The sequence below is a fragment of the Microtus pennsylvanicus genome, chromosome 4 (assembly GCF_037038515.1).
Source record: "Microtus pennsylvanicus isolate mMicPen1 chromosome 4, mMicPen1.hap1, whole genome shotgun sequence".
In the NCBI taxonomy this organism is placed as follows: Eukaryota; Metazoa; Chordata; class Mammalia; order Rodentia; family Cricetidae; genus Microtus; species Microtus pennsylvanicus.
Genome location: NC_134582.1, coordinates 12750239 through 12765742, shown reverse-complemented (window position 1 = coordinate 12765742; position 15504 = coordinate 12750239). Strand labels below are relative to the sequence as shown.

General features: G+C 44.3%; 1 protein-coding gene across 1 annotated transcript in view; it reads left to right on the top strand.

Moving 5' to 3' along the window:
- The window catches only part of Cfap53 (cilia and flagella associated protein 53), a 35354-nt gene that overhangs the window by 2237 nt on the left and 17613 nt on the right, over positions 1–15504 (top strand). Inside the window, exons 2-4 of the mRNA XM_075968319.1 lie at positions 8166–8395; positions 9151–9324; positions 14798–15101. Coding sequence (XP_075824434.1) covers positions 8166–8395; positions 9151–9324; positions 14798–15101 — 708 coding nt within the window. The remainder of the gene's footprint in view (positions 1–8165; positions 8396–9150; positions 9325–14797; positions 15102–15504) is intronic.

Here is a 15504-nt window from a genome sequence, read left to right as displayed (position 1 = left end):
GTGAGGTCAGACTCCGCAGCTCTGCTCTCCGGAGCAGACGTAGGAGGGACGCCATGCTACCTGCTCCAGGGAAGACGCACGCTATGAAGCTCCAACCCAGGATGGACTTAGGCTAGAATCTTCCCGGTAAGCGCACCTAGGGGCGCTACACAGATGATTAGAAATGGGCTAAATTAATATGTGAGAATTAGCCAGTAAGGGCTAGAGCTAAGGGCCAAAGCAGTGTTTAAATGAATACAGTGTCTGTGTAATTATTTCGGGGCATAAGCTAGCCGAGCCGGGCAGGCGGCTGGGGTGTTTGGGGACGCAACCCTGCCGCCGCGCCTTATTACTACAGTCAGGGTTCCCTGCCCTGTGGTAAGTCCTAGGTCCTCCCCCCTCCGTCCATATCTAGGAAGGCGAACATCCAAACTGGCTAGGCTCCCACCAAGCCAGCAGATTGCGTAGGATCAAAACTGCGTGCCATTGTCCTTGGCGTCTCATCAGCCCTCATTGTTCGTCATGTTCAGAGAGTCCAGTTTTATCCCATGCTTTTTTGGTAATGGTCCAGCTGGCCTTGGTGAGCTCCCAGTAGATCAGCTCCACTGTCTCAGTGGGTGGGTGCACCCCTCGTGGTCCCGACTTCTTTGCTCATGTTCTCCCTCCTTCTGCTCCTCATTGGGACCTTGGGAGCTCAGTCCATTGCTCCAGTGTGGGTCTCTGTCTCTATCTCCATCCATCGCCAGATTCAATGCAATCCCCATCAAGATCCCATCAAAATTCTTCACAGATCTGGAGAGGACAATAATCAACTTTATATGGAAAAACAAAAAACCCAGGATAGCCAAAACAATCCTATACAATAAAGGATCTTCTGGAGGCATTACCATCCCTGACTTCAAACTCTATTACAGAGCTACAGTAATGAAAACAGGGTGGTACTGGCATAAAAACAGAGAAGTCGACCAATGGAATCGTATAGAAGACCCGGATTTTACCCCACAAACCTATGAACACCTCATTTTCGATAAAGGAGCTAAAAGTATACAATGGAAGAAAGAAAGCATCTTCAACAAATGGTGCTGGCACAACTGGATGTCAACCTGTAGAAGAATGAAAATAGACCCATATCTATCACCGTGCACAAAACTCAAGTCCAAATGGATTAAAGACCTCATTATCAGCCCGAAAACACTGAACCTGATAGAAGAGAAACTGGGAAATACCCTACAACAGATGGGCACAGGTGATCGCTTCTTAGGTATAACCCCAGAAGCACAGGCATTAAGGGCAACATTGAATAAATGGGACCTACTAAAACTGAGAAGCTTCTGTAAAGCAAAGGACACTGTCACTAAGACACAAAGGCAACCTACTGACTGGGAGAAGATCTTCACCAACCCCGCAACAGACAAAGGTCTGATCTCCAAAATATATAGAGAACTCAAGAAACTAGACTTTAAAATGCTAATTAACCCAATTAAAAAATGGGACACTGAACTGAACAGAGAATTCTCAACAGAAGAAGTTCAAGTGGCCAAAAGATACTTAAGGTCGTGCTCAATTTCCTTAGCAATCAGGGAAATGCAAATCAAAACAACTTTGAGATACCATCTTACACCTGTCAGAATGGCTAAAGTCAAAAACACCAAGGATAGCCTTTGCTGGAGAGGCTGTGGAGGAAGGGGTACCCTCATCCATTGCTGGTGGGAATGCAATCTTGTGCAACCACTGTGGAAGTCAGTGTTTTGGTTTCTCAGGAAATTCGGGATCAACCTACCCCTGGACCCAGCAATACCACTCTTTGGAATTTACCCAAGAGATGCTCTATCACATGTCAAAAGCATTTGTTCAACTATGTTCATAGCAGTATTATTTGTAATAGCCAGAACCTGGAAACAACCTAGATGCCCTTCAATGGAAGAATGGATGAAGAAAGTATGGAATATATACACACTAGAGTACTACACTGCGGTAAAAAACAAGGACTTCTCGAATTTTGCATGCAAATGGATGGAAATAGAAAACACTATCCTGAGTGAGGTATCCCAGACCCAAAAAGAAGAACATGGGATGTACTCACTCATAATTGGTTTCTAGCCATAAATAGGGGACACGGAGTCTACAATTGGCGAACCTAAAGGTCCCACCTTCTTCATCCAGAGACTGGGAACTCAGCTAGGCATGGTGGCACAGCCTGTAACTACAACATTTGGGGGGCAGAGGCGGATGATCAGTTAAGCGAGAACTTGAGCCAGCCTGAGCTACATGACATCATGTCTCAGTGCCCCAAGTCTTCCAGGGCTTCCAGGTCCAGCTACCACTCATGCTGTTTCTCACCAACTCTTCTTGCCCGCTTTAGTCAAAGTGTACCTCAGGTCTTGATTCCTGTCCTGACCGTTGGCAACCACCGCGTCTAGCTGGCCTGGGTGGTGTTCTCAGTCCACACACATCTACCCGAAGCCTAAGTTCTTTCTGTGTCTCCTGCCCACTCACCCTGCTCTACTTCACTATCACAGAATCCGCACACATAAAATACCAGGAATGTTAGAGAATAGTAGTTTAATTAGTTGACTCTAGACTCCAAATCATTTTGATGTGGATTTGCTTCTCGTGATGCACTTTCTACTCTCCTCTTGGGCTGTTTCCCGTTTCATCCTGTCAGCTGCACCTAGGTGCCTCTTTGTGTACCTGAAGCATTTCATCAGTTTTATCTTTGGATGGATGCTGTGTTTGTTTCCTTTGAATGCCTTACCACAATGACCAAACCCCAGTATCTGGTCATTCTGGCACTTATATTCTAAATATAACTCAGCAGAATGGATCTGCCTTGTGCTTTCTGGGTTTATTACTATGAATGAGCACCCATGTGCCACACCTCACCAAAGATGACTGGATAAAACCAGTCATAAGATAAGACCATTGATTCCTTGATGGCACCAGGAGGTACAGACACTGCATCGAGACCACCCAGAAATACTGTTCACTCATTCACATTGAGAGGCTAATGTGGGATGAGTGGGCTCAAGGCTAGCAAAACAGAAATAATAAAGATATAGCTAAGGAGATTTCATTTGGTGTGTTACTATATAGTCAAACTGCATGCACACCTCCAGCTTCTGAGTGACCATTGTGCAAAGAGGATACATTTAAAGAAACTGAACTATCCCCAAAATATCTATAACTGTCAGAGACCAGCTTCGACAAGGATACCACTTACCAGGACAGGGGCATGGGGATTAGAAAAATAAGAGAATGAAGACTCTAGTGAAAATAATAAACAGAAGCATAGGATAGGGAGTTCCAGTGAAAATTGCCCACATTTAATTTCCATTTGCTTAAATACCCTGACCCCAAAAGTTAGGAATAAGATAAAACTGCATTAACATGATTCAAGGAATGACCTCACCAGCTGAAGGGCTAATGGCTACATTCTTAGTTAAAATTCTGTTGCCAGAACAGGACAAAAAACACTCATACCCTAGACCAAAACATTCTGTAAGCAAACCATTTCTTGGGTGAAATCCATAGTTATCTCCCTAAGGGAGTAGGAACCCAGTTGGAGCCTTAGACTTTTGTTTGAGATAGGTACAGAGCTACTTCTTAATACCAGAAATACAAAGTCTGGATGTTAGCCATACCTGTTATTTGAACTGTAGTCAATTCCCTTGAAGGAACAAAAGTAAGTTTCAATTCTCTGGCCTTTAGTCAAAGTAGAATGACCCCATACCTATGGGTCCTGTCACATAGCATAGGCCTTTCATTCAAACTTTCAAAAACAAACCGAGTAAATTTCTAGTATCAATCCCCTCTTCCATCCTTCTTTTCTTTCTTCATTTTTTTCCTTTTTGGTATTTTACTTTTGCAATTTAGTACATATATAGTTAAATTTAACATGTATAGTTAAGTACTTTATCCATCCAAAGTATTTTGATGCTAATAACTGATTAGAAAAAAAAATGTGTGCATAGTAAGTCACAATAGCAGGTTTGAGAAGACCCCTAATTCTTACTATCCAGGTTTATACTATCTGAAGCACTTTGAACATAGAACTCTGAACATAGTACTCACATCTCTGGTTGATTAAATATTTCTAGAACCTGGTCTGTTAAATTTTTATCTATCTATCTATCTATCTATCTATCTATCTATCTATCTATCTACCTACCTATCTATCTATCTATCTATCTATCTATCTATCTATCTATATCTATCATCATCTATTTCTATGTATCTATGTATCTATCTAGTTCTTTGAGAGTGTCTAGTTCTATGCCTGTTTTGCTTGTATTTACCCCAACGCTTCCCATATCCACTCCTCCTTCCATACCCACCCAACTTGTATCTTCTTTCTTTTTTGTTGGGACACAGAGATGTGAGCCTGTTCCACCTTGTCTAGTGGTCAGAGAGTTTGAGCTTATTTTTGTTCTTTCAAAGTTGTTGACAATGAGTATGGGTATACACCCTGACTTAGGGTGTGGTTATTTGGTGTTTTGGACATTAAGATGATCCATAGAGGTGGATCTGCTCCACACTGACAAAAAGCCAGAAAATTCAATCATGGTCCTGTGCTCCTTCATTTAAAATTGGAAATTTGACAACACTAGGGAGTGGCTGCCTATAGGATACTTGGTCTAGGGTGTGTTCACTGAACATTCCTGTCCAAGCATCAAATGCCTTACTCAGGAAATAATGGCTGGATGTCTGAAGTACTGAAGCAAGTAACTGATTTGGTTGTTCTTTGTGTCATATTAAAGCAGTATTTTTCCTTTTTCCCTCTTTTGTATTGGGGTATAAAAGCATAAGAAAAATGAATGATTTCCCTTCCTGCTAGGGGTCAGTTATCTAAGGAGCGAATGTCCTGGAAGAAGTCTCTAGTTCCCCATAAACTTGCTATGGGGCCCGGGGTGGGCTCCTCCTTCCGTTTCCCAACTGACCAGAGAACAGATGACCATCAGTGTCCGTCTTAGATCAACATTCATTAGACCAATGATGTCCTTTCCTGCAATGGGGGCACAAGCCAGGTTGCTTCTTACCTGAGGCTCCATCTGGTTGTCAAGGGTTACCTGAAGACAGGTCTCTGGGGCTGTTGGGACATTGTTTTTTAAAATGCCCAGCTTGTCCACAGTTAAAGCAGGACTTGGGCTGTGCCCCAAGACCGTGACACTGCAGAGCAGCGGCCATCACAGCCCTGGTGATATGGTCTTGGTCAATTCCTTACACAGTCTGATGTAATCATTCAGCCCTCCTCATTGCCGGTGAGGATGAATAGCCTCCTGACAATACTTGTTGGCATTCTCATAAGCTTGTTTGATAACTGGCATGGCGGGCATTTAATATCAGGGAAAACCCTCCTGCTAACTGTGAGAGCCAATTCACAAAATCTGAATAAGGCTCAGATGACCCCTGCAGCACCTTAGATAACTGACCCCTAGCAGCTTTGTTAGGCAAAGCTTTCCAGGCTCTTATGGCAGCGGTGGCAATCTGAGCATCCACCCCAGGGTCATACATGACTTGCTAATTAAGTGGAGCACACGGTCCAGCGCCGGTGAGCATGTCCACACTTCTATTCTGGTGCCCTGCAGCAGTGTTCCTTCTGGCTGTCTCTACAACTTTCTTGCTAATCAGACATCCAAATCAAATAATCCCCTCCACTAAGTACCGCCCTACAAAGTTGCATCCAATCACTAGGAGTCAAATTTTGATCCATGTAGGATTCCACCAAAGCAGCGGCAAAGGGAGCATGCGGCCCACAAGCGGTTATGGCCTCTTTAAGCTGCCTTACATCCTTAAACTGAAACTGCAGATGTAGCCTCTGTTTATCCCCTGAGGATCCACAGTTTCAATAACAGGGAACACCTGGATATTTCTGGACTTAAGTTCTGCCAATTGTCTCCCCAACTCCTCTACCTCTCTCTCACTAGCCAGAGGGTCAGCTGCTTTGTAAAAGGGGTTCTTTCTCCTGGGGCGAGGCAAGAAAACGGACGCAGTCCCAAGGTTGACTTGGAATCACTACTATCTGAGATCCGAGCTTCCCCAGGCTCCTTCAGCTCTTCTCCCTCTGGATCTCCTTTGCATGACGCCAGGGATTCTCTGTCTTGGACATTCTCCAGTATCCTAATGCCTTCCTTAAGATGTTCCTTGACGCTATAATTTTTAGTAAGTATAGACTTTTTAACCAGCCTCCATAGGAAAAACGTGGCAATGGAAAAGGACTCCAGTCCCTTTTTACTCAGTTCCTTTTGTAGGTCTTCCTTAACATTTTCCCGGTCATGGTTGTTCAAGGTGTCTGCCTGTAGAAACCATGGACTAACCCTACCTAGGGTTTCCAAGAATTCTTCAGCTGTTTTTCTTTTAATCCCTGTACCCTACTTTTTCAGTAGTACCTGCAATTCCTTTACGAGAGCGGACTTGGAAGAATCCACACCCATCCTTTCAATTCACCCTCTCACCTTCTCACCTACTCTTTCTTACCTGCTAGCCAGCCTTAAGGATGATGTCCCTCAGAGATGTCCCGAGTTCCCCATCCCAGCGGGGCCTTCACCTTTGGTGCCTGTACCACCTGGAACCACAGTCGGGCAAGGGCCTGGGGAGGAAAGAGCACACAGAGACATGAGTCACTCTTGGAGCAAGAATGCCCATTTTATTGTGTTCCCACACAGCTTATATAGGACTCTCCTTGACTAATGTCCAAGCCCCAGAGCTGGGGATTTTCCACTGCAAGCCCACCAGAAATCACTTCCTTGTTATCAAGAACTCATGAGGGTTCTGTGCTCAGAGCAGCTGCAAACATAGAAAATCAAGTTGCTTACTCCAGCCTGGACTATTGCATAAACTGGACACAGAGAACCCAGAGAGAGAGGACTACTGAACTTGCCTAAGGTGAGATGATCTTTCGGGGTTCCTGATTCATGAAAGAGTCTGCGAGACATTCTGCAGGACACAACAGATAGTGACTGAACTGACTTTGAATTTTCCTGCTTTATGGAAATGTCTGCTGGATACCATGGGCCTGAAGGCTGAAGATGGATGCCCCAACGGTACAGAGGAACTTTGGGTAACTGTCCAGGCAGCAAGATGTCTCTGTCATTTCTAGAGTTTTAAAAGTTGCTTTTTCTTGTTTGCTTATGTAGTATTGTATCTTTCTGGAATCTTTGATGGAGTTAAGAATAGTTAGTTATAGTTATAGTTTTCCTTAGTTATGATAAAGATTATTGTAACTTTTACTTGATAACTGTTTTGTTATATGTAATTTTGCTATGTTAAAGCCTTTTTTTTTTTTGTTTAAACCGAAAAAGGGGAAATGATGGAGGAAGGTCATTGGTTAAATAAAAAGAAACTGCTTGGTCCTCATTGGTTAGAAGATAGGTGGGAGGAGTAAACAGAACAGAACGCTGGGAGGAAGAGGAAGTGAGGTCAGACTTCACAGCTCTCCTCTCGGGGAGCAGACGCCTCAGAGAGACGCCATGCCCCAGCTCCACCCAGGATGATCTTAGGCTGAATCTTTCCCGGTAAGACCGGTGCTCACAGATTATTAGAGATGGGTTGATCGGTATATCAGAATTAGCCAGTAAGGGTTAAAGCTAAAGGGCCAAGCAGTGATTAAAAGAATACAGTGTCCGTGTAATTATTTCGGGTAAAGCTAGCCGTGGGGGCGGCCGGGTGTCTCTGCCTCCCGAGTGCTGGGATTAAAGGCATGCGCCACCATCGCCTGGCCAAATGATTGCTGTTTTAAGACACGGTTGTTGTTAGGCTGCAAGAGCCAAAGTTCCCTCAGTCTTTCACGGACTCTTTCAAAGCCAGGAAAGGAACTTATTTAAATCTCTGTCCCTCTAAAGAACCCAAGATTCAAATGTTGTGGAATTCTGCTCCTCAGAGAGGCTGAATAGCAGGTAGTTCACTTCCTTTCCTGGCATCTCTCCAGAAGCTCTTGTGGGCCTCTGAACAACCCTTCCCCACCTGGCTCCTCTCTACCACTTCCTGTCAGCTAGTAGCTGACTCAGCCTCCTGACCTTAGGCGAATTTTATTTAATCAAACACATCTTTTGCATCATTAAACACATGTTCTGGAGCATAAATAAAAGTAACATGCCTTAAAATATTCTACAGCACACAATTTTTTTTTTATCCACAGCCAAGCTCTTGATTTCTGCCTATTGTGAGTGACAGCTGTCATTTGTTTTCAGAGGGCCAAGCCTCCCAAGGCTCAAAAGGCTGAACAACATCTGAAAAGAATCCAGCGCAGCTACCACAAGTATCACACTACTTTGGCTTCCATTAAGTCCAATGAGCAGGATCGCCTGAGAGTTGACTGGATCCAGCGCAATGACCGCAAGTACTTTGACAGTCTTGTGCAATCAAGAGTCAAGGATGCCATGCAAGGCTTTATCATCAACACCGAAGAGCGGCGGAATAAGTAAGGCTCACACACCTGGTAGCCCAGGCTGTGAAGCACACCGGAAGCACTCACTTTTATTTCCTTTGAGCACTGGGGATCAAACCCTGGGTCTCTTCTATGTTGGGCAAGTTTGTTATGTCTCAGCTCACAAGTGTTTTAAGATTGTGCATGAAACAATCAAGTCAAATGAAGGTCATGCCTGACTTTTATAGTAAAACCAATAACTATTGTTTGCTATTATCTTTACTTATACACTTATTTTATTATTTACTACATTTTGATGGAAAAAGAATATACTGTTTTAGGGTTTGTTTCTTTAACTAGAATCTGTCCACTGTGCTAATTTTGAAGATAAGCATTTCATATTTTATCTGTATATTTGCAAATAAAATATGGCACAAATTGAGGTCTTATTTTGTGGAGAACCACACAGTGTGACCTTTTTTAAAAAAAACATTATTTATTGGAAGGAGTGAATGTCATTGTGCATATGGAGGTCAGGGGACAACTTTGGGGAGTTGGTTCTTTCCTTCCACTATGTGGGTCTCAGGGTCAAACTCGGATCACCAGACAATTCTCTTTTTATTTTTTCAAAGTGGCTTCTGGGGACAAAACTCATGCTCGCAAGGCAAGGGTTTTCCTGAGTTATTTCCTCACCCTTAGTGATCATTTATTTCTTTAAAAATTCATAGACAATAACTCAAAAGAACGAAAGTCAATTGGAATGATAATTTTATGAAGAAATTATTTAGTTTTTTGTTTGTTTGTTTCAGGCTACGTGAACTTTTAGCATCAGAAGAAAATAATTATTTTGCTGAAATGCAAGCAAAAGGAGAAACCATTGAAGAGAAAAAAGACAAAATGAGAGAGAGAACCAAGTTGTTAAGAGAGAAGAAGGAAAAAGAGAGGCAGGAGTTTGTAGCTGAAAAATTAGAGCAGCAATTCAGGTAATAAATTGGAAGAGCAGACAAACAGAATGTGAACGTGGGGTGGTTAAGTTAAGGAACTAATGGCAGAGCTGCTGCTGCTAGTCCAGGAAAGGAAGTTTAAATACCCTGTGGGAGTGGTCTTGAGCATCTCTGGGGGAGGGAGTCATCATTTGGCTGGCTTTCTGAGATGTGGCAGGGTTTAGAGAGAGATGGGGGAGGGGGCTTGAGATGGAGCTTCCACCAGAACATCCCAGACTCTTTGGGATGCCAGTTCATATTTGGCTGCTTCCTGCAGCACATGGGACCATGTGGAGAGGAGGGGTCGGGAGTTGGTGGGCGCACACTCAGCAGGTGTGAGTGGAAAAGCATTTAGTTAGCTGCCATCCTAGAGATGGCAGGCACTTGTTTCTTGAGAAAGCAGAAAAGGCGAGTTGCTAGGAAAAAAAATAATTATTAGCGCCTGTCGTAGCTGTACTGACAAAGATGAGCATGTCAGGAAGAAGATCAGACAGGCTCTTCATTGGGACATCTTGAAAAACCAGAGGATGGAGGGTGCCAGCTGTTGGACAGACCAAGTATCCTGGACAGATGCCTGCTTGAGCCTGGAGTAATGGTACCAGCGTGGATGTGTCAGGAGCTCATCAGCGGAAGGGGTGGTGAGGATCACAGTGGAAGTTCTTGCCCTTATGGTCTCGGGAGTCCTAGGAACTAGCTGCTTGAGGAGTACTCTGCCCCCAGGGAGAGCGGGGCAGGCAGGTATGATCAGGACAAAATGTGAGAAGAATTGCCCTGCAAGAATAAAGGGAAGAGACAGTCTTAAGAGGGAAGGATAGGGTCCTGTCCACCGCATGACAGAAATTGGTGAGAGGGTATTGGTATTGTAGGACCTGAGTGTGCTGTTGAAACAGAGTGAGTAGCTCCAGTGGAAAGTTGGTGGACCTGTCCACTGCCTACAGCATCCCCTAGGCTCGGAGAGGGCAATGGGAGTCACCAAGTCTGGGCTACATCAGTCCTCCACCAGGCTGAGCAGTTTGAAGGCTGGCAGCATCTCGGATGCCGGTGTTGGTGAGGCTGGACCTCTGTAACATGTCATAGAGGATGAGCCTGCACGGGAGCATTCTGATTTCCGGTGTCTAGGCTGTGGGTAGACAGGGTCAGTGGCCTCAGGTCACATTTGAAACAGACTCCTGGCAATTAACTTGGTCTGAGCTCTGATGGGATGGAGCTTTGTGGTTAAATTCTTTTGCTTCCTTTGTGAGGTTCCCAGTGACCTTGGGGCAACTGGTGAAGCTTGGACTTGGAACACAGCCTTCCACTGCAACATTGTCTGTCCCTCTTCTTGGGCATCAGAAACTTTAAAAGCCATTTTCACCAACTGATGTATGGGAGTTTGGGGACCCTCTGCAGCTTTTTAAAGTTCTTTCTAATATCTGGCACTGACCGAGAAATAAAATGAGTGGCCAGGACCGTGGCTCCTGCTGGGGAGGCTGGGTCAAGATGAGTATACTCAACTGTGTTGCTGCTGCCTTGGCGGAAGGGGGTAGTGGGTGGGGATTGTCTCTTAAAGGGACAGGATAGACCATTACAGTACCCCATCCTTCTAGAGGGTACTATTTAAGGCAAAACCCAGAGAAGTTACATTAGCAGAGTGTGGGGTGATAGTCTAGGGACTTTGCAGACAATTTATTTTCAAATCTCACCTGTTGCTTGTCCAGTTTACTTATTGGCTGACCTTTGGTGGGGACAGTCTGCAGTCATCTGTGCTTTCCAGATGGCTACCCTGTTACTTTTGCCTCTAGCCATTTCTGAGGACTGGAATTTTTATGGGAAATAGCTTATACAAGACACAAGATGGAGGCAGAGGACAAAATGGAGGAATGTTGATTCTTTGCTCCCACTGCATGTCCCTGGGCTGGTGGGGGGAAAACAGCCTCTTGGTGGAATCTCCAGAAAAGTTTCTGCATCCAGTAAGCTTCTCCGCTGATGCAGCAACCCAAATCAGATCAAAGGAAACCACACTAGAAAAAGCCCAGGTCTATCGGATGAGTTTCCAGCCTCCCAGAGAGGAGACAGGAGAGAGACACGGAGACCGAAAAACCACATCTTGATGTGGGATTCCCCTCTGTATGCTATGAATACCATTGGTCAATAAAGAATCTGCTTTGGGCCTATTGCAGCACAGAGTAGGGCAAGGAGGGAATCCAAGCAGATAGAGAAGGAGAGAGTAAGTGTGTAGAACTCTAAGATAACTCTAAAGCCATTTCTGACAACTCTGAGGCCATTCCCAAGGCCTCTCAGCCTTAGTGCACCCCTCCCCTGGGAACCAAGGACCTAACAACTACACATGCATGTACTGAGATGTTGGGAACTTTTCATCTCCCTGAGTCCTTGTGAGTGTTCTCCAAATAGAGCTCCGTTCCTGGAACTGGGGAAAGATAACCCTTAGAATGTTGCCTCAGTTCCTGATGTGTTGACTCAGTCCCTGAAATAGGGTCACAATGACCCACAGATGTTCCCCCTTACCCCCCTGATCTGGCAACCACTCTCCTGCCCTGGGTCAGTCCAGTAGCCCTTTGAATAAGCCAATGATAATAGTTGAAAAATAACCCCCAGGTTTCCCCCCCCCCTTTATTTCCCATTCTATTTCTATAAAAATAGCCTATACCAGCTACTCGGGGTCTTTTGGCTTCTCGAATGCTGAAAGACCCTGTGGCAACAGAATTAAATGCTCTTGCTTTTACATCAACTGCAGTGAGAGTTGGGGCAACTCCTCCTCAGTGGTTGGACTTCAGGGTCCAACAGGTGGAGTCAGGGAGAAGCCATGTAGCTGCTGAAAGAGAAAGACTGGTAAACCATGAGCCTCATGGCAAAATATAGAAGAATAGAAATGGGTTAATTTAAGATATAAGAGCTAGGGCTGGAGAGATGGCTCAGTGGTTAAGAGCACCGCCTGCTCTTCCGAAGGTCCTGAGTTCAATTCCCGGCAACCACATGGTGGCTCACAACCATCTGTAATGAGATCTGGCTTGCAAGCAGAGTACTGAGAATACTGTATACATAATAAATAAATAAATCTTTAAAAAAAAAAAAAAAGATATAAGAGCTAGCTAGCAATTCACCTATGTGATTGGCCAAGCAATATTTTAATTAATACAATTTCTGTGTGATTATTTTAGGTCTGGGTGTCAGATAACAAATGAGCAGCCTCTGCCAACAATGTCTGTTTTCTGCGGGGCAGTTTAAGTACCCTGTGGGAGTAGTCATCATTTGACTGGCTTTTTGAGATGTGGTAGGGTTTGGAGAGAGATGGGGGAGGGGGCGTAGGCGAAGCTTCCACCAGAACAGTCCCCATGATTTCTCTTTCTTCCTAGGGCTATAGGTTTTATTCTGTAATTATAGTTTCACTGCCTCTTATATGCCTAAGAGACAGGCATTAAGGGCATTGCTACCATGGGGTTGGGAACTATGTGCTGCTTTTGCGGAAGCCCCATGTTCTCTTTGCAGTGCACTGATCTGGTGGCTCACACCATCTGTAAGTCCCACTCCAGAGATCTGATGACCCCTTTTGGACCCCAATGGCACCTGTACTCACATCACATATTAGCATATAGACAGAAATATATACATATGATTTTTTAAAAAATAATAAAAACAGATATTTTAAAAATGCTATCATATTTCTCTTTTTTTCTTTTTTCCTTTCTTTTCTTCCTTCCTTCCTTCCTTCCTTCCTTTCTTTTTTTTTTTTTGTTTTTCATGACAGGGTAGCTTTGGAGCCTATTCTGGAACTCACTCTGTAGACCAGGCTGGCCTCTAACTCACAGAGATCCCCCTGCCTCTGCCTCTTGAGTGCTGGGATTAAAAGCATGTGTCACCACTGCCCGGCAGCTAATAAATTTCACAGGTGGTTTCTTCATTTTGGTCTTTTTTTTTATTCGAGTCCTTAAATGTAGTGATTGTCACATGATATGATTATTAGTTTCATATGTCTTTTAATTTTAAGATCTCAGTCTCAGAAGGGATTTGAAAAGTTCAATATTCTTCCTGGAAGGGTTTAAAACATAGCTATTAGCCTTTTAAAAATTTATTTAATAAATAGACTAATTATTTTTGTTTATGATCATTTTTGCCTGCATGGATGTAAATGTGTGCCTAGCTCCCAAGAAGGCCTTGGAACTGGAGTTACAGACAGCTGTGAGCAGCCATGTGGGTGCCAGAATCAAACTAGGGTCCTCTGCAAGAACAACCATTGCTTTAACTGCTGAGCCATCTCTCCAGCCAAAATTCATTAATTTTTCAGAAAAGGTCTAACTTTGTAATCTAGGCTAGCTCAGAACTCATGGTGTAGCCCAGGCTGGCCTTGAATTCAAGATATTTCTACCTCAGCCTCCCAAGTGCTAGGACTGCCACACGCCTGCCTTCAGTAAATATTTTTGAGACTTATGTCAAACTTTTGATTGGATACTATGTTGATTGACTTAAGGAAAGTGAATGTCAGTTAGGTTCTCAAGTTCCTGAGCATGTTAAGCTGTGTTCAGGACCAGATGGTCTAGGAGTAAGTTCTCACTTAACTGGTAGAATACAAAGGTAATACAAGAGTTCATTTTCAGTGCACTTCCAAAACAGGATGAGAAAACAGCAAAATCAGATTGAGATGTGGTTCAGAGAACCATGAAAACTCTGCCTCTGACAATGGTTCTTTAGAATTTCCATTAACAATACACTGCCCTAATCCTTCCTACTGAGCAGTGGTTCTCAACCTGTGGGTCTCAACCCCTCTGGGGGTTGCACAACCCTTTCATAGGGGTTGCACATCAGCCATCCTGCGTATCATTTAGTCACATTACGATTTCTAACAGTAGAAAAATTACTGTTAGGAAGTAGCAACAAGAATAATTTTCTGGTTGGGGGTCACCACAGCATGAGGAACTGTGTTAAGAAGGGTCACAGAAGTAGGAAGGTTGTGAAGCACCGCTCTAGAGGCTGATAGGAGGAGTAAACTGTTCTAGTGAGCAAGGAGCACAGGATGCAGGAACAGCTGGTAGGACTAAATTCAGACCAGGCATCTTAAAGGTGAGGCAGCTGGCCAACATAAGTTCACTCCTTTTGTTTTGTTTTCTTTTTGAGGCAGGGTCTCACTATGTAGCTCTGGCTGTCCCAGAACTCACTATGTAGGCCAGGCTGGCCTCGAACTCACAGAGATCTGCCTGCCTCTGCTTTCTGGTACTAAAGGCATGCACCACTACACATCTAAGTTAAACGTTTGATCCAAAGTCACACAGGAGATGGCAGAGCAGCGGATTCTGGCTGATCTTAGTGGCCTTCTCTGGAACCTGCCTCCCTCCCCGTGGTTTCTTCACATTTCCTCTGTCCAGGTGGCCTGCGTCTGGGCTGCCCTGACTTCCCTTTCTCCTATGCATTACTGTGTAAATGTATGCCTAGACACAGCACTGTGAAATGCTGGGTTTGCCTTTTTAAATTTCCCATCCAGGGAACGCTGTGAGGAGCTCCGCAGTAAACTGGTCAGTATCCATGAGAAAAAGGTGATTGAGGAACGGGAGGCACAGATAGCATTCAACGAGGAGCTGAAGAGGCAGAAGCTGGTGGAAGAGCAGATGTATGCAAAGCTCTGGGAGGAAGACAGATTAGCCAAGGAAATGCGAAAAGCTCAAGAAGAGAAAAGACAGAGGGAGCTGGTGGAAAACACACGCCTGGGGCTGGATGCTCAGGTCACTAGCCTGCAGGCACAAAGGCAGGCAGCCAGGCAGATGAAGGAAGAGGAGGCCCGCTTCCTGGTGAGCCCTTTCACATGCTTGTGATGTGGTGATGGGTTCCATGAATGTAGCAGTTTCCAACTGGCTAATACAGTTTTCTGACTTGGAGCTAGGGGCTGGTCCATTAAGCATATTTCCACTTTGAAGTATCATTGTTTCTTAGCAGTACACTCAAGTCTAGATGTACAGGTGTGCATAGAAGCATATGGCCCGGGAAGAGTGGGGGCTGGCATGTTGAGCACAGTGGTGAGTGATTAGTACTTGGGGTCAAAGGTCATTTACATTTACTTTTTTTTTTTTGGTCATTTTTGGATACACACCTACTTATCACTTTACAATCACACACACAACAATTCCTGTAAAGCTTTATTTCTGGCTCAGCTTTATTAAAAAGCAAGCTCCATTTCTACAATCCCTCTAGATG